Here is a 19,105-nt window from a genome sequence, read left to right as displayed (position 1 = left end):
AATCCTCCATGTAAGTTGACAGATCACGGCATTTTTCAGCTGACAGTGTAACAACAACGGCGAGCGTTCGAATATAGGACTGAGATTCAAACAATGGTTGCAGGTTTTGAGTGCATATTGACAACCGCCATCTTAAATTTTTACGCAGAGACCCTGGGCACCAGGCTCGCGTTGTGTTTGCTTTTAGGAACTCTGTAAGTTTTGAGAGACTTACACAACGAAGGCTAGAAAGCCAAGAAAATAGAAGGACTTTTGCTTATAGCAATGGATGATAGTGATGAAACAGTATGTGACGATGTTGATGATCCTACAATGTTAAGTCAGTCCCAAATGTCGCCTTCGATCATCGCTCCAATACCTCGGTAAGCTACTTTTGTGTCGTGAAGGACTGAACTTTGCCGGATATCACTAAAGATGCTTTCCTTTCTTGCTTTAATAACAGATCAGACGACTTAGGTAAAAAGGCTCCAGCTGAATGTGAGAATAAAACCACGGGCGACGTTCACGGCTCCCCAGAATATCTCCCTCCGAGTGCTAAAATCAAACGACTAACGTGCAAAGAAACGCCAATTCTGGACGAAGGATCTTCAAGATCGAGTGTCTATCAGGAACAGCTGAGCTCACAAGCTGCCAGACCAGCCAGCAAGGAAATGACGGCGGCAGAAAAATTGAACTTAATTAGAGAACAGGAAGAGAAAATTGAGCAAATGCTGGTGTTACTCGAATCAAGCGTCAAGAGAGGTCAGAGCTTCCAAGATCATTGTCATTTTGTAAAAATAAATTTTTGCACAACTATGGAAATTTAGTCTATAAGTTTAGTGGCATTTGAAACGTAAATGACCTTTGTTTCTGCTATTTCCGAAGTTGTGCTCTAACTGAATTGCGATTTGGAGTACCTAGTCTCCCTGGTTATTTTTCCTCCCCAAAAGAACTAGAGAATGGCGGAGAGGGACGGGTCCCAAAATTCTCCTCAGTTCTTCTGAACTTAGACTTAAGCAAATTATTTTTTGGAGGGACTTCAAAGACCTATATGTATAGTTTTAGGTAATATGGAAAGTTAAAATGGGCAAAATAAAAAAAAGAGATAGGATTGACATTTCTTGCATTGCAGGTATGACACCAAAAGAAAACCCAATCTTTGCAGAAGTCAAACTTCTCATGACTACAGTCAAGACTCAGCTTGCTGACTTCACCCGTGACCAAAAACAGCAAAGGCAAGAAATAGCTAATTCTAGTAATGGAGAACCGGGAAGTCAAGATGGATCTTCTTCTCAGTGGACATCCCAAACAAAACACAAACTGTTTGAACTTGCAACACAACAAAAGCAGCTACTGACACTCTTTCAGTGTCATAAAAAGCTACTTGACAAGATTCAGGCATTGAAACAGAAAGCAAGGTCAGTTACCAAACATATAATACCAGCGGTGGAAGTGCACTGTAAATCTAAGAGAAGGGTCAATGTGCAGCAAAAAGTCATGGATAGGAACACTCAGCAGCAATCCTTTCTCAATATGTGTATATCAAACACAAATCCGTTGGCTGTCGCAACATGTGAAAACACCATACCTAACATTACAACTAAACAAGGCAATGAACTATCTGTCAGCAAACATACTTCCATTCCCCTCATTAATGTTATTTCCAGTCATACAGAGAATAGTTGCAGTGCTATCCCCTCACAGCCTTTAGTCACTTCAGCTGTCACACAGGTGACTACAAGTAGCACTCCAGTGACTGTGTTTCACAATGTCTCAACTGCAAGTTTGACAACCCCATTGGTCATATCTCAACCAAGAGTACAAAATGTTGTCTTAACTGCAGCACAGCTCTATCAAGTCGGTGGAAGACAAATTTACGTGTTACCACAAGTACTCTCCGCGACAACAACATTTACAGTGACACAGGCAGCCAAGCTACAGCAAGTTACAGCAAAACTCCCATCAACAACTTACACAACATCAGCTACACCAGAAATGGGTTTAATTTCCAGCTTGTCAGTCGCAATATCTGCCCAAGGTCACCCTTTGAACACAGAAGTTTCCTTGCCATCAACAACAGCATCTTGGCTGGGCCAAAGTTCACAAAGCTCTTCTCAGGTCAGCAGTATTGTTACAGCTGTTCCAAGCTCTAGTGTTACAATGCCCAATTTGGACATCTCATCTCATAGTAACATTTCACTGCCTGTTTCTACTGCAAGAACAGTAAATAACAGCTTAGCCTTGCAAAATGCAACCCCACCCATTGCTTGTGATATTGGGAGTCAGGCAAATAAACACAGATCACATTTAAACCACAAAGCCCCCATTTCTTGCGCAGCAATTGAGAGTGCTCGAACAGTACCACAGTTACATAAAAGTGCCAGGTTACAATCACAGCACGGCATACCCACCCAGAATGCTGTAGGAGTACAGAGCTCATCACAGGTTACCATGACAACAGAAGCTGTCACTTCAAAGGGGGCAGTGAGTATTATTGTGCATGGCTCTCATTTATCCATTTATTTGTTTCATGACAGTAGTTTTAATCAGAGGTCGGTGTGAAAGATCCAAACAAAGAAACAAACAAACTAGTCTCATACATACTGCATTTTTCGTTTATAAATGAAACAAGTTTTTATGAAACAAAAAGATCGATACTTTTTTCACACAACTCCAAACCACTTATTTTTCTCATGAAAGTCAATGTAGTGACTCATGGTAAAAAGTGAAGAGCAGCTTCCCAAAAGGTACTATTATAACACTTGAGGCAGCATATAGGAAACCTGGCATGTGAGGAAGAGTAACACTAGCACTTCCAGCTCCCTTTGCAACCCTTTGGTTATTCTACATTTATTAAAGCATTCATACAGCCCTTAAAGTGCACCTAACCCCAAAAATTTTTTTTCGCTAGAACGAATCTACTTATTATTTGAAATAGTTCTGCGAAACAAGTTTTGAATTCCGTTAAATCCTCGATTTTCTGTGCCACGACGAAATCTCGAAAATAGTTCCAAAACACCGCCATTTTGTTTCACGACCGAGTTTGAGGAGAATGGGTCCAGCGGCTCTTGTGACGTCTACCCAGGAAGGTTGGATATCTCATTTCCTCTCATTTCCTTCAGGATGGTGCAATACACATTCGAAAAGTGCGCAGAAACGCCTTCCAGAGGTGCTATCGGCTGTTACAGCAATATTCCAGATTTAAAGAAAGATATACTGTACAATTTACTGACGATGATCGGCTAATGGTGCAATAAAGACGTAAACGATGGTTGATTTTGTCGAACCGAAACAAGCGAATTGAATCTGTGAGAACCATTGAAGAACTGTCACTAGAATTTGTTCCGCAGACTTTCGAACGCTATTTTCATAAATGTTCTGCTTAAAGCTAACCAGCAATTTGTAGAAATACTACCTACAACCTATATCTTCCAATCCCGCAGTATTTATAACATAACCGGCAAAGTTGTGTGATCCGGTCATGATCAAGAAGCGTTATACTGATATGTAAATAGATCGCAACTGTACGCCGCTAACCAACACTTATTTCTCTTTCGATTTAGATGAAAGTCGAAGATTAATCCTCTAGAATTACATGATAACAAAATTGTTAGACTCACAGAGTTTTCCGAAGGTTTGGAAATCAGCAGTGCGACAAAGATTCTGTGCAATAGCGTCGAAAATATGACCGCATAACATTATCTGCGGACCGCTTAGGGAACACATCCTTTTCGCTTATCCGACGAATTTCACTGCAAACTTTGAGAACAATTTACATTGGTTATTTGGAGTTACGACTTAAAACGTGTGACAGTGTGAAATCAGTAATTGTATGAAATGTTTCCTTCCGCCTTGCTTCCCACAGCTTCAAAAATACAGGTCCAAACAATACGATTTTCAATCGATCGAAGCCAATGTTTTGCAGTTCATCAAGTCTCGAAAACTGCAACACGTACGTCGCTCTTATAAACATGAAGCATTCAACTGAAAGTAAAACACAAACTGGATTTAACAGAACCTTGACAAAATACATTCTCGCTAAGGACAAATGTAAACGGGCTATAAACACGCGTGGGAATCTTATGTTTAGTTGACGAAATTACCATCCAAAGCAGTCCTTGAGTTTTCTTTCCTGCTTTTCGTTTGCCTGCTCCTCCACTTCGTATCTAGCTTTCCATTCCTAATATACAGGCAGCTCGTCCGCAAAGACGTCTTCCCCATCGTCGCTTGAAATATTGTAAATTGCTCTAAAAGCTCTAAGCAGTGAGTTCACAGTTGTCGAACGTGCTCGATCGAAGTTTATTTCGGAGCCTTCCGAATCGAAACTTAACTCTGACTCCAGTGACGAAAAAGAAATGATTCTGAGACAAAACTTGGCCGTTTTAGTCCCAAAATACATCGGAACGATTAGTTTTGCGTTCTATTTTCTCGAGCAAATATAGAGAGTTGACTGAGGCGCTATTGTGTTTGGTTCCTGGGTAGACGTCACATCAGGTACCGCCGCCCCAGACTCCCTAAAACGCGGTCGTGAAACACTTAATCGCGACTTTGAAAGGGCATAGAAAATCGAAGATTCAACCAAATTCAAAAATTTCTTCGCCCAAATGCTTCAAATGAAGTCTAGATTTGTTTTAGCGAAAAAAAAATTTGGGGGTTAGGTGCACTTTAAAGGAAAATAACACTTATTCTTGTTATATTTCAAATTATATATTTGTAGGCTTTTGAGTCCAGGACTCTACAAAGGATAGGTTCATTTGGAAAAGACCTTCCTGATGTGAAAACCCTTCTTAATCACAATGTCATTCAAGCAGGCCCAAATGTTCTTTCCATGCAGCATGAGGTGCAGATTAATATAATTGCTATGTGACAATTACTACCAAAGTTTTGGAGAATTATTTTTGAGATTCATTAATTTAAAATTACACAAATCATTATTTGTTTTTCACTGGTTGACAACATTTATAAAAGCAAATTTTTTGAAATTACCAGGAGATATATTTAGTAATTTGGTCATGGCACAAGGAGGTTTGCTAGGAGTATCTTGTTAGGTTGTATGCAAAGTGTATGACCTTGTAGTTCAATCTGTAAGCCCAAATGAAAATCGCTAGCACGTTATCATAGTGAACTCGGAAGAAATAGCATAAGGTATAGAGGCCCTATAGTGTGGAATTCCATCCCAAAATTTATAAGAAACGTTACTTCTCTTCAGCTTTTTAAAGAAAAACTTAAACTAGCCTCAAAAACATTAGACCAAATACAGTTCGAGAAAGAGGCGTGCCTTATTAAATCTAAGAATAGTGCATTTTTATATTTTTAAAACACTCTTTTTTATACTTAATTTTAATAGAAATGTAAATTGTAAGTCATTTTAAATTATCTTTTAGTAGCTTTTGAAACCTAAGGATGTATTTTTAATAATTTTAGATTTTAGTTTCTAGGTATATATTTTATGGCAGGTCCACACCAGCCCTCTGGGTTGCCAGACGCAGACCTGCCTCATCAAAAATATATGTATGTATGTATGTGGCTTACTGGTTAGTGTTGGACTCCAGACCTAACTCTGGATTTGAGTGTTAGTCGACGCATTGTTGTGTTATATTGGTGCTTAAGACACTTTAAATGCTCTCACAGTGCCTCTCTCCGCCCAGGTCTATAAATAATGGGCAGGGGCATGGCCAGGATTTTTCAAAGGAGGGGTCACGCCGTGTCAAAGTGAGGGTACCCACCAGATTGTCATGTCATTTTTGCCACCTGTTATAGGTTGTTTGCATAAAAAGAGGCTTACAAAAGAAGGGTCACAGGCACCCCAGGACCCCTTAGCTACGCCCCTGATGGGTATTGCCAAACTGTAAGGGAACCTGACAAAATGATGAGGGTAACCTGTAACAGACTAGCATCCCATGCAGGGGAGAAACAATACTCCAATTTGATTAGCATTAGCATTCATGTAGGATTACTTAGCTCAGCAGGCAGTGTGGGCTGGTTTGGAGTTGGTTCAAATTCAAATCAGTAATATCACTGCTGTTGGTATTGGTTTAATAATACTACACAGTTGAACAGATGCCAATCTCAATCTTGGGCTCTCTGCTAAGGGTTCTGGTACATTGCTTGGGGTAATTTGTTCTACTGTAAACTGTTTTGCTCATGTTTTTCGTTACTGTACCTATGAAATATGGAACTGTTGAAATATGGAACAGCTGATAGTTGGCCGAGTGTCAAATGATTCATATGAATCGATGAAAAATTAGTCAACTCTTGATCGACTGTTGACTGAGATGTCAATGGAGTGTTGATCAAGTCTCAACCTAGGTGTCGATGAAGTGTCAATATTGACACTCCACCATGGATACCTTTAGTACACATGATTCAACTTCTTTAACTTTTTTTTTTTTTGCTTTCTGTGATAGGGCAGGAATTTTGAAGCTTCTCTACGGTCAAATGGTTTAATAGAATCTGCTGGAGGAGAGACATTTCGTACACCAATGGCATGGATGAAGGCAGTGACAGGAAGCTGGAACAATGTTAAACAGTCTCATGCTTACAAGATGGTATGTTGACATAACATACAACCTGAGATGGGGGAACTGAGAAAAAAAAGTGACAGGGAGGTGGTGAATAAATTGTCAACTCTAATAAAATTTCATTATGTGACTGATACCCCCCAGAAAAAAAATTGTTTAAACCCCCATATGAGGTTTTGATTGTAAACTTGACCTTGGTTGTTTCCATATCATGCCCATGAAATTCACCAAGTTAGTGCAGGTAAGATCCACATCCATAATTTAGAATTCATTTTGTGTTCTACAACATAGCTAACTACTGACTATTAAATAAAACATCCCCAAATTCAGAGAACTTGGACTTGGTTATTACAACATAATTATTGTTATATTGCAGTAAATTTCCTTGACTTGACATATCATTTTAAATGTACAGAAAGCTGAAAAATCATAAGTCAGACGAAACAAGCTAGGATGATAAAATGAACCATAAATTAAAAATGATTTTAAATTGTTTGAAGCCCTTTGTACATTTTACAACCTTATTCTGCCAGGGAATATTAGAAAAACAAGTATACCTCTAATACAAGCTGTAAGGTTCTGAGACTCTTTGTACATTTTACAACCTTACTCTGCCAGGGAATATTAGAAAAACAAGTATACCTCTAATACAAGCTGTAAGGTTCTGAGACTTTTTTGGTTTTTAATTGGTATAGGTTTGCTACACAGGAAGGCCCCTTGCATTGTTCACAATTCCTTCCACAAACACAGGTATGTACACAGCCATACATTGCAATAAGATATGTTGTTCAGTACTTAATGCTTTGTATGCCATAGAGGTTATGACTGACTTACAGCTTATTTGTTACTTACTAGAAACCTGTGAAAACAGATGCAAAGACAATGTTTCCAGTGCTACAAGGGGAACACAGGAAGGAGCTGGGTAACTTGATTTCTGTCTTCTATATGTATCAAAAAAAAAATCTTTAAGTCATTATTGTATTACCCATTAAGTTAGAACTTCAAGTTTAAGACAGTTTTCCTTACAGGACACTCGCCAAAAATATGATGAGTGACAAGGTGTGAATTAGTGTAATCTCATCAATTAAGGTTATTCCCCAGTATTGCATTGCGCATCCCTACTGCGCATAATTTCACGCGTGATTAGCGCGTGCACATTAAAAAATGGCAGCTTTTTCTTTACAGCCGGACCTCGCCATAGAGGTAAATCGTCATTTTCTCGCAAACAAGTATGGTGACCTATCATTTTTTTCTGTTGTTTTGAATTGAGTAATAAATTTCTCTGTGTAAAATAAATATGGACCAATTCTCAGGGTAGAACAAAAATCAATCATCGGAAACATGAATTTAGCAAGCAATCGTGACTACAATCATGGTGCTATTATGAGGATTTATATGGGTATAAACAAGGTTCTTTTGCTCCTAAACGAACATGGGGACCCCTCATTTTTATTTCAAAATTTAAGTTCCTATAATATAAACAATCAATAGGCAAAGTGTGACAAAAATCTCAATGCAGGTTCTATTTCAGTGGAATGACCTTAACCCATATACAAAAGGGGCACATCAAACCTGTAGGTCCTTAGTATAGACCGACTGAGTTGTATGAATTTTGTAAGGAGGGGTAGATCTTACAAAGAATTCTCTTGTCTATCGCTTTGTCTCTGAGTAAAACTAATGTATTTGAAAAAATGCTTTTATTTCTTATTTTTAAAAGCAAATCTTTCTCAGTGCATAAGCGAGAAAATGTTTCTGAAATCATTTTTGCCCCAGCTCAGAAACACATGTCTTGCACATTGTTCTTGCAAGGAAACAGGGATCATCAATGTAGTTTTCACATAGTTTTCTTATTCAGATTAGCCAGGCGATAATGATCATTCTAGGATCTTTAAGTTGCCCCAAACATAAAAATTAATATCAAAATATAAATTTGGTAGTGGTCACTTTGTGGAGATATCAAATTCATACACTCTGCCCAAATTGCAGATCTAATGAGCTGCCATGCAGGTGTGGACAAGTCAAGACCAGCAAGGAAGGTGGCCTTTTAACTTGCTGGGAGGATGTGGCTCGACTTCTCACTGACTGTAAAGTGATACCTATCAGCAAAGACGAATTAATACCAACAGACAGCTTTTTACCAGCAAATTTCTGGGACTCAACAAATGAGGTGGATGTACCAGCATCTGTTTTGGAAGAAGTTGATTTTTGAACAAGTTGCTCAGTTTGTTAGAGTGTAAGACAGGTAACTTTGGAGTTGTTGTTGTTATTGTTTGTTATACAGCTGGTGAAGAAATTATACTGATTACCACCTTAATATACAGTCGTGTAAGGCAAATAAATAAAACAAAACAAAAAACAACAGTGGATAGAAATCAGTACAATGGTAGAAAGTGATGGTACTTTACATTTGTCAGTTATTTTAAAACTTATAAGCATCTTGACAAATTGTATATTTTAATGAACAACATAAGCTAGGACAAAGCAAACATATGAATATTGGACATTACTTGTGAACAGTTTGTTAATCAGCTTCAAGTAATCACTGCTCGTTTTTTTTTATTTCTCAAAATTAAGGTTCAGTTAGCAAGAGCACTGGCTACATTTCTGTGTGCTTTATTACGTTACAGGGCTGTTGCACTCAAATGTTAAGTGCACGCAGGGACAGATACTTGTGATGTGAAGTACACAATATTAAAGATTATTTTTTCTCCAGCTGCTCAATGGTACAGAATCCTTAAAGTGCCTATGAAGTAAAAAATAATTGCTACTTATTTGAAAGGCTTTTCAAAGTAAAGAAAAATGGCGTTATCCTTTTTGAAATATCTTTTTTCTTTATAGTGATATTCATGTTTTCGTATTATAAGTGATGACATCATAGGTGGTTCCACTAAAACAGTTCAACACTCAATCAAGAATATCTCTAGCAATATTAAAGCAGTGTTCTTTAAACTTGGCACCAGAAATGTACATCACAAAAGAAGCAAAATGGCACCCATCATGTCGTCACCATGACAACAGTTATGCCGCTGGTCCTGTTTTAATTAAAACTAACATTACGAGATTTTATCTTAAACAAGGATCATCCACTCCCAACAATCTAATGGGGAGAGTTAAGACAATATGGGAATCATATGTGTTCCAGGCAAGACCCTCTGTCCCTTTTCGAAGGGTTGCAAATTGGCATATTTGGTTTTTCACAGAAAGAGACTGGAGCCAAAAGTGTTGCCATGGCAACAACACAGAAGGTGGCATTCTGTTTCTTTTGTAATGCACATTTGTGGTGCCAAGTTTGAAGAACACTGCTCCAATATTCCTGGAGATATTCTTGATTCAGTGTTTTACTGTTCAAGTGGAACCACCTATGACGTCATCACTTTCCTCATTTGCATAATACAAAAACGTAAATATCTCTAGAACGAAACAAGATATTCCAAAAAGGGAAACGCCATTCTTCTTTACTTTGAAAAGCCTTTCAAATAAGCAGCAATTATTTTTTACTTCATAGGCACTTTAATCCTTAAATCTGATTGGCTAATCGCATGTGCACAAGCTATCTGGATTTTCCCATCCGAACCCCGAGTTGGGACTATTCTAAAATTCCAACTTTGGCAACTTTTCAAGGCTTTGAATACACTGCAAGACATTCAACATAGAGTCAAACAATTATGGATTCTAATAACAAATTCTGCAATCAGGACCGCTTTTTGTGCCAGATTTGGACCAAACAGCTTTAATTGAAATTCAACACAATAGTTGCTTTCAAAGCAATACCGTAGCGAAAAAACTATTTGCCAGCCTTGGTTGGTAAATAAGATAAATGTATTTTCACTGAACAGTGTAGATGATAAGCCCTCTACTATTTGGTGTTTTTAATCAAGGTAGAGGCAACTAAGGTACCATGGTCAATAAAGGACATTAAATGTTATAATTTCCCATGAATCTATATTCCATGAGTTAGGTGAAATGATTGGTCAGAGAAAATGTGCAGTCTGAATGGCTGAAAGCACACCCAACTCTTTTGAAACATAATAAGTTCTCTTTAACATTCAAGAGAACTTGAAAAAACTTTGGAAACCACTTGTAAGCCCCTTGTCATAAAATAAGGACCATTTGTCTGTAGATATTCCAGATATAAGCCCTGAAAAACGCAACATTTTCCATACAGCTACAACAGACGTTTAGGCTAGGCAATTTTCAATGTTAGTTTGAAAAGAAACAAAGAAATTGGGAGTCCAGCAATTGGTGGAGGGTGAAAACTAGCCATTAGTACAACGTTTGATTTCTGATGGATAATATAATTCCAAACCAAATATTACATCCAGGGTTGGCTAGTGCTATAGTATTGTAATGACTTCAGCTGCACACTAATACACCTTTATAATAGCTGCAAGTGATAAACTTACATTACTACACTAAACAAAAGTTTCTTTTCTAAAAAAGTGCTTAAAAATGTCTAATTGCTGAACTTGGATCCAATACCGAGCACTTTTAAGATATATTACTTCATTAGTTTTCTCATTTCTCTCCCAGTCCAATGTCGGTGAAATTTTAAAAATTTTTTTTTTTTCTACCATGAAATTTGAGGTACAAGATTTGTGGAAAAAAAATTAAAATAACTTCAAATCTTCTCATGCTAATAATTTATACACAGGTAAGTGATTTATACATGTAATCGTTGTAGATCTAATCAAATGGTTATCCCCTCTCTCTCTAAGTTATTGCTACCTTCACTTATGCTTGTCTCAACACACTCATCTGCATGTTGCTCTATCTGAGCCAAAGAAAACAATCTAGAGCAAATCGGGCATGGCATCAAGTCATCCTCGGGTGCTGCCAAGCTTGGTGTAGGATCTGTTTCATTGACACACAAGGCAGCATGGAATTCCACTTCAGCTGTTGGAAAGAACTTGCTGCAGATTGGACATTCTACCATGGAATCTGATGAATTGTTCTTGATAGGCGATGACTGATAGTCTCTGCCATAACAGAACTCTTGCCTGGCTGGTATGTTGTCTTCAGAAGAGTATAACATGGAGGGGAGATCGTCAGTGTCATCATCGACAGGAATACTTGATGAAGCCGAGGGCAGGTCCACCTTGAATATTTCGTCATCAAGGACTATTGAAGATTTCTTTCTTCTGTAGTTTTTGTTTTCAGGTGTAGATGCAGTTGTTGTAGAAGGCAGTGGTGGACTTTGCTTAGCACTTGAAGGGGTTTTCTCCTTAGAATTGAGTGTTTTACTACTGCTACATCAGAAAACAATAATTCTCAATTATAAGTTGGAAAGGGGACAAAGAAATTGATGCAAAATTAAAGTTGTACATTGAGTCAACAAACCTTTCATTGGTCTTTTTGTTTGTTCTGTTAGGATTTTTAGTCTTTGCAACAGTTGGACTGACATCACATTTGTTCGCAGATAATTCTAGAACATCCTGAAATATAGTTTTAACCAGAGGCAAACCTTAAATTGCAAAACTTATTACAGCTTCACCAATTGCTTTGACAAAATTCTGAACTATTTTTATATGCACAGACAAATGTATTTACTTCATCTTCCTTGTCTCGAAGTCTGAAATACTAACAGTTATTGCACTAAACTTCAGGCAGAATATTTGCATGCTTTTTCCAGATATTCAGTGAATTCTTAAAGATATGGCAATGTGCATAATTCCTAGAAAGTGTGACACATTTGATTTTAAAATGGCATGTTCCAGTTGTTCAACAACCATTTTGAATTTCAGTTGTGAAACATGCCTTGTTTTGAAATCAAAGGTGTTTAGGTGCTGTCCTTATTTTAGAAAATTTTGGCAAATCAGAAGCAATTATTTATATTGTACCTCTTGATCATCGCTATCAGAGGTAGGTGGCACGGATTTCTCAATGGCAGCTTTAGTCATCTGTAAAAAATGACACAAATTTAAATTGAGAATACCACAACTTTCTATTCTTCAAGATTCATAGTTGTATAAGAAAATGTTGTTTTGGAAGGCTAACTGACTATTACCTGAAGAAATACTCTTTTCTCTGCTTTTGTAAGAGAACAACCTCGCTGTGCTTCCATTTGGCTCCTCAAGTCTGTAGAAACAAAACAAAGTTTACTAACAATATTACCCCAGACAGGACTCAAACCTTGACCTCTCACTCTAGAATCCATGGTACATGCACTTATCATAAATTAAAATAAGTCTCCCTCAACTTCACCAAGGCACAGATAGAAATTACCTCCAAATGTAAACTTTTGAAGATCAATCTTGGTGAAATCAATTTCCTCTAGAAATAATGCAACTTCATCACGAATCTGTTAGAACAAGATATAGAATGCAGTTAATTTTGAGTTCTGAAAGACGTAAAGGTAACAAAAACATGCAAACAATCTCTTTTTAATGTCTTTTTTTTAGCATAAACTGAAAACTGGCACTAATACCAGTAAGCACAACTTATAAAATTCATGTTATACGTAACATACTTCTTTCTTTGAATAGTTTTTCACATAAGCTATAACTACTTATGGTAGAGGTATTCTTACATCCCCAGCAAGGCTCCATTTGCTCTCTTGTTTGTTCTTCTTTTCTTTCGGGCCTATAATTATTATAGAACGGAAACGTTTACCTGTAGGAGCATTTATCAGTTTACAACAGTGTCAAGAAACAGCTACATTAACTAGACTGATATTCAAATATAGTAAAAACGCAAACTCTTGGCACTTAAACCCTCACTACATGTATCGTGTACTACATGCATCTGCAGTCGAGTGTCAATCAATGTCCTTGATCACCTTCGATCAACACTCGATCAATCTTGATCAATACTTGAGCAACATCTCAATCGACACTCAATTGAGTGTCGGTCAACATATGGCTGAGTGTCCACCAACTCATATGTATTGATCGACACTTGATGGTTTATCTGCAAAAATTATTCAACTGCCGACAGACATGTCAATAGAGTATCAATCAAGTGTCAATCAAGTGTTGATCAAGGGTCAATCTCATCAGGGCTTGATTGACACTCAACAGTGGATGACTTTAGTACACATGATCCTACTAGAAGTACATAACTTGTTGATGAAACTGGTTTTTATCTGAACAAAGCATAAATGGGAAGTGGATTTTCCATGAAGAAACTACAGGAATAGATCATTGAAAAGGTCAGTAAGAGCAGGGTGTTTACTGTATAAGCATTTTACACATACTAACATGTTTCTTATAAAAAGGACCATACCTATTTGGACAAGCAACACGCACCTTCTCCATTTACGAAAGTAAGAACCTATCTTGCCTCAAGAACCTAAATGGCCTAAATGGACCATAGATACCACATCTATCCAAGACTTTTTATGATCTGAAACCTGAAAAATCTTAGTTCCTACAGGTGGATTCATTGTCTGTCAGAGTCAATAATTGACTGTGATTAACAATATCCATTCAAAATGTTTTTTCTGGGTCTAGTCATGGGTACCTCTGGTCATTAATTCAAATAAGGACTTAACTAGACTGCAAACAGTCTCTCTTGTACTCAAAGATCTGCAAGGGAAGGAATGCAAACAATCGAGAGGAGGTGATAATCGCAGCTTGCAGTTTTGCCACTTCCCTCTTTTCGCTTGTGTTTCTACCATCATGGATCTTTGAGCAAAGAGAGACTGGTCACAGTCTAGGCATTTACTGATGCAATTTGCACGCTTTTATTCTTACATTGACTTTTTATTTGTTTAATTTGAACCAACTCATTCTTTTTCTTCTTTTTCTTATTCTTAGTGTTATGCAAAACAATTAAACTAACCTTCACTGGGTGACTGACAGTATCTCCTGCCATAAGGACTTTCAGGACTAGATGAAATCTCTGATGATGACTGAGAAGATCTTTTGTTCCTGGGCCTGATTCTAGAGGTTGTGGGTGATCTGCTATCTAGAGCAGCTTGTAACATTTTCCCTGCTCTGTTGAGTGGACTCTCAGGGCTACCTTTTTCTAAACTCCTATAAATACATGTATAAACATAAGTCAGTTAACAACAAGCTAATGACAAAAGAAATTTTACAAGTATGTTTAAATCGAGTTAAATAAAGCTTGGTTCTCAACCTAAGCTTTCCTCAAAATGACATGAACAACTTGTAAATCACCGAATGTACTAACTGACCCTCCATGGGGCTTACTGACATGTAGTTAAAGTGACCACAGAGACCTAGAGTGACTGAGGGCTTCTTGTTTATTTGCATAAGGAAATTATTTTTATCACACCAGGGTCCGAAATTAACTTTTTAAGGCAGGCGCCAACTGGCGACTGAAATTTTTTTTTCAGTCGCCATATGGAAAAATGTGGTCGCCAAAAAGTTTCAATAAAATTTTTCCTTCACAGCGAAACAGAAACCAAAATTTTTGGGCGCCATGGGCTTGCCGGCAAAATATTTGCAATTGATGTAATCAGGAATCAAACCAGTACGCAAATCATCTTTTGACTACTTTGACAGATCTACATTTCCGCCTTTTGACACCCAGAGAATATCTAAATCTTCAACTAATTTCTTCACGGATGTTCCGTCTCCACCTTGTAATAAATTATGGAAAGATTTCAGAACATCTTTGGACACCAAATCGTCTGAATAAGTATTTACGGCGAAAGAATGCACATGGCCTCTTGCGCCTGCAATACGTATGTTATGGAAAACCGCTGAAAAAACATGGCGGCAAAGCTTCGCACTGATCGTAGCTGTGAAACGTTGTGGTAGATTTATAATGAGGAAAATTGGTTTCATACTTCAAAAGCAGCGGGAAGGTAAAAAGTAAGTGCCCAATTGGCGGGCGGCTTTGAATTTTATTTTAATCAATTTGGCTGAAAATCAAAGTTATTGTATAATTGTCATGGCATGAAATAGTTAATCACCCACTGGCGACCAGTTGTGAAATTCTGGTCGCCAGAGCAAAATTTTTAGTCGCATTGGCGACCAGGAAAGTGCAATTTCGGACCCTGCACACACTTAACAGTCGTGAGAGATTCAACAAAAATTTTGCAAACAGTTTACCTTATATATTCTTGTTATACACTTCAAATTGTTCATTTTCTTAAAATTAAATGAGGGCAAGTTTTTACAGTCAATTTCACTTTGTACAAAGACAAGTTTTGTTTGTCCTTTTGCAATAACAGTACTGTCAATGCATTATAGCATTTGGGGGGTGTGAAAACAGATGCCTCAGACCTTACTAAACCCAGAGACAGACATATGATGCACATTTGGGATCAGGCAGTTTATTTAGTATACAATACAAATCTAATAATATATCTACAATCATGTGTATAACTATTGGCCCACAAGGAAATACAATATCTACTACACTGAAACTAGACATGATTAAGACAATAATTAAAGTAATCACAAACATAACTAACAAGATCATGCTAACATCTGTGGAAGAGGGTGGGTGGGAAAGTTGCAAATATAAAAGTATTAGCCAATAATGCTATATACAGCAGCTAAGTGCTATGATCAAAAGATATGCATTATAAGTGCCCTAAAAATCTTTATGGCTTTCCGTAAAATTTTACCTAGAACAATAAGTTGTTTAATCATGCTAATAAAGAAGTACTACTGGACATCTCAATTCTTATGTCTTATGACTCTCATACTACATGTAAATCATTGCTCAATGTCCCTGCAAGATCCCTACATGCCTGGTCAATCTCCTGAATTAATATCCCTATAATCAGCCAGTCCATGCATCAAAGATTTCTGAGATCTGATTGCAAAATTCCACACTGATGAAGTTGCTCTACAATCACTGTGTAGTGCATTGCATATTTACATAAAAAAAAAAAAATTTAAATTGAGAGACAAACAAGAGACATGTCTGGTATGCAACTGAACACAAGATTAATAAAGACACTTGAGTATCCAGTTGTCCACTTAAATGACTGAAATTGTGTTTCTTACCTGAGACATCCCATAAGTCCTGAAGCCTTCTTTAACCTCATTACACCATCCTCGTCATTTTCCTCATCTGAAGGTTGCCCAGATGTTGATGTTGCAGTTTTGCCAGACACCCCTTCTGGAGAGGATGGGAAAGAGTCATTTGGAGGAGACCCTACTCTCATGAATGACAATCCAAATTGTTTGTCCAACCTATAAGGTTGACGACAAATAACTCTTACACGATCCCACTGACTTTCTAGTGCTTGCTTGGAAAATGCATCTGCAAAAGAAGTGTTTCATTTTCCATTAACATCATTGATTAACTTGCCTGGGTAAATATTATTTTCATCATTAAGTGTTTATTTCTCTATTTTTGATTTGGCATGGCTTGTGTAGCTATTGTAGAAAATGAATTCAGCTTAAAATTAAATTCCTTTGTCTCTTAACCCTAATTATTCATGGATCGTGAATAATTAGGGTTAGAAAATAAAGGAAATTGGGAATCAAACTAGGTTAAAATCACTTTAACCTGAATTTCATTTTGACCTACAACATAGCCACAAGATTATATCAATGTCATCAATGACTAATCAATGTAATCAATGACTATTCAATGCACTAAATGATTAATTGATGGCTGAAAATTCCGTGATCTATCAGTTATTCATTGATTGCCACAGGCAACTAACTTTTGCCTTTGGGTGACTGGAAACTTACTTTCTTCATAGGCTTAAGTGCTGGGCACCCTGGATTTCATGGTTAGGAACCTCTGGGCTCCTCATACTTTTTCTGAGACCAGCAGCCTTGCTCATTGATCAGCAATAGTCAAAAACTAATCAATTGATTACCCATTGAGTACCCATTGATTGCTCATTGATGTCATAAATTAGTTATCTCAGAAAGCCTTTCTGAGCTTCCAGAGTCAAACATAATGGTGGCAGCAAGTCATGTAAGGAAGACAGATTAAAAAAAAAACACTTGACAATAAAGCTACCAAACATACACTCCTTGCACTCCTTTACAATACATACTGTAGTTAAACATTCGAACGGTGTGTGTCTTGGTCCAGTTTTTACATTCAACAGGATTCATTAGCATGGCTGATGGCAATAAAGTGACAAAGGGCTTGTCCTGAGGCCACATAGAGTTTCTCACTAAGACCTCAATGAAGGCAGAACCACAGTTACCTGAAAACAGTGGGTGTAAATAAAGAGTGACCAACATACACTATCCCTTTGAAATAGAATGTATGGAATTCGTGTATTTAAACTGCGGAATATATAGCGTATATATATAATTTCAATGTAAAATTTGCAGAATTGAAAACTGGTAGTAACCTTGGATTATTCTTATGTTTGATAACTGAGCTCTGTTAAAGTGTTAAGGGCTCATTGGAGTGAATTCGTATAACCTGTTTTTTATATGCTAATAAGAATAACTGAATGGTAATGAGAAAAACAATTAAAAAAGCACGCGCCAAACTGAAACCAATGGCAATTTCCATTTGGTAAAAAATTCCGGTTTGAATTTCTGGAAATTTGCATTGATGAATGGAAGAGCATTTTCTGGAATTTAGGAACAAAAGAACAACCTCGCAAGGTGTATCCAAATCTTCGAAACTTTCTTACCCGGAATTTTGTCCTAAATTTGATTTTCCTTCCAGTATTTTCAGTTGAATGGTTCGCTTTGCGGAAATTCAATAATTTCCGCTTTTTTTTGGAAAATTTAATTTCCCGGGAAATTTGCGTACCTTTTGTCCCCGTTTCCAAATTTTTCAGAATTTAAGGTTGAATAGAAAAGAAAACTCTCCTAGCACTTCAAATTCCTAATTATGGACATTTATTCAAATAAATGAGATATTGTTTTCTTCCGATGCTTGCATGCGCGCGTGCAAGTACCTGCACGAATGTTTCTCAGCCACAGGCGTCAGAAAGCCAGCCATATAATGTAACGTAACATCAAAAAAATGGCAAGAATATTCAAAAGTACTACGCGTATTTCGCGCACCTGCACTGTTTTTGTTTTCCTTGCAAATAAGATTCTGGTTCAGATTTAAACAGTCCAGTACATTCCAACGGCAAAACGACTTCTTGCGTAACCAAACTGGTCATTAGAATATTATGCGCCTCATTAACATATAAGGAACGGGTTATACGAATTCACTCTATTGTCTAAGAAATTCCAGAGCACTGCAGAACAAAAGCTAAAAATTAGTGGTCACTTAATTTATTTGCATCACCTATGCAATTAACAGAGCTATTGTTGTCTAGCTATTGTTCTGGACTTACGTAAAACAGCTCTCTCTAATAACAACATTACAAAGACAACAGTAGCTTATATACAAGAAAGAATTCAGTTAATACACACAAATGGAGGAAAGGAAGACTTTTAATACACACCAATGTCGATGTGGCTTATGTAGGAAGCCTTCTCCAGTTGAAATTCAGCCTCCATGCGACCACAACTTGTGTCCTCCTTAGCACATTTCCAGGCGCCAGTCGCGTCTGGCTTCCCTTTGCACAAATTTTCAGCCTTGAAAATAGCATCCTATGTAAAAAGCAAGCCATACTGTCAACAATCTATTTAACGGGCAACTGACATACCACGAAAATTCAAAATATGGGAGCTTTTTGTGAAAAACCTCGGAGCTGAAGCGAACCACGAACGAGAATGCCACGGGCGCCATCTTGAAATTTAGCGGGA

The 19,105-nt window shown here is 37.4% G+C and overlaps 2 protein-coding genes and 1 long non-coding RNA gene across 4 annotated transcripts; 1 reads left to right on the top strand and 2 right to left on the bottom strand.

Moving 5' to 3' along the window:
- Positions 1-231: 231 nt before the first annotated feature.
- On the top strand, positions 232-8,859 carry LOC149097012 (uncharacterized). Its single transcript, XM_089279244.1, has 8 exons — positions 232-362; positions 443-741; positions 1,112-2,463; positions 4,697-4,819; positions 6,387-6,527; positions 7,196-7,250; positions 7,356-7,422; positions 8,487-8,859. The coding sequence occupies exons 1-8, from the start codon at positions 265-267 to the stop codon at positions 8,707-8,709; spliced, it is 2,358 nt and encodes a 785-aa protein (XP_089135370.1). The 5' UTR covers positions 232-264; the 3' UTR covers positions 8,710-8,859.
- On the bottom strand, positions 2,481-4,458 carry LOC149097013 (uncharacterized). Its single transcript, XR_016204088.1, has 2 exons — positions 4,083-4,458; positions 2,481-3,963 (listed from the first exon to the last, which is right to left on the bottom strand). It is a non-coding gene; the product is annotated as an uncharacterized LOC149097013 (long non-coding RNA).
- Positions 8,860-8,937: 78 nt separating the features above from the next.
- LOC110069195 (uncharacterized) lies at positions 8,938-19,103 on the bottom strand. 2 transcript variants are annotated; one of them, XM_089279241.1, is made up of 11 exons: positions 19,044-19,103; positions 18,802-18,949; positions 17,434-17,589; positions 16,424-16,682; positions 14,280-14,473; positions 13,027-13,079; positions 12,723-12,798; positions 12,505-12,575; positions 12,338-12,397; positions 11,838-11,932; positions 8,938-11,746 (listed from the first exon to the last, which is right to left on the bottom strand). In XM_089279241.1, exons 1-11 carry the CDS (start codon positions 19,086-19,088, stop codon positions 11,188-11,190), a joined length of 1,716 nt encoding a protein of 571 aa, XP_089135367.1. In that variant the 5' UTR covers positions 19,089-19,103; the 3' UTR covers positions 8,938-11,187. The 2 variants fall into 2 exon arrangements, with proteins under 2 accessions (XP_089135367.1, XP_089135368.1); XM_089279242.1 differs by having other exon boundaries at positions 8,938-11,743.
- Positions 19,104-19,105: the final 2 nt, after the last annotated feature.

The sequence above is a fragment of the Orbicella faveolata genome, unplaced genomic scaffold, assembly GCF_042242905.1.
Source record: "Orbicella faveolata isolate gen_17 unplaced genomic scaffold, um_ofav_v1 contig_47, whole genome shotgun sequence".
Taxonomy (NCBI): Eukaryota; Metazoa; Cnidaria; class Anthozoa; order Scleractinia; family Merulinidae; genus Orbicella; species Orbicella faveolata.
Note: the sequence above shows the minus strand (reverse complement) of the source record. Positions and strands in the feature narration are given on the sequence as shown.

Excerpts from the sequence above, each read along its gene's own strand:
- LOC149097012 (XM_089279244.1), top strand. The coding sequence starts at position 265 with ATGGATGATAGTGATGAAACAGTATGTGACGATGTTGATGATCCTACA. Across the intron at positions 7,251-7,355 it reads AATTCCTTCCACAAACACAG|AAACCTGTGAAAACAGATGC; the intron begins GTATGTACACAG and ends GTTACTTACTAG. Across the intron at positions 7,423-8,486 it reads GGAACACAGGAAGGAGCTGG|ATCTAATGAGCTGCCATGCA; the intron begins GTAACTTGATTT and ends CCCAAATTGCAG.
- LOC110069195 (XM_089279241.1), bottom strand. The coding sequence starts at position 19,088 with ATGGCGCCCGTGGCATTCTCGTTCGTGGTTCGCTTCAGCTCCGAG. Across the intron at positions 17,590-18,801 it reads CATAAGCCACATCGACATTG|GTAACTGTGGTTCTGCCTTC; the intron begins GTGTGTATTAAA and ends CACTGTTTTCAG. Across the intron at positions 11,747-11,837 it reads AACAAAAAGACCAATGAAAG|CAGTAGTAAAACACTCAATT; the intron begins GTTTGTTGACTC and ends TTTCTGATGTAG.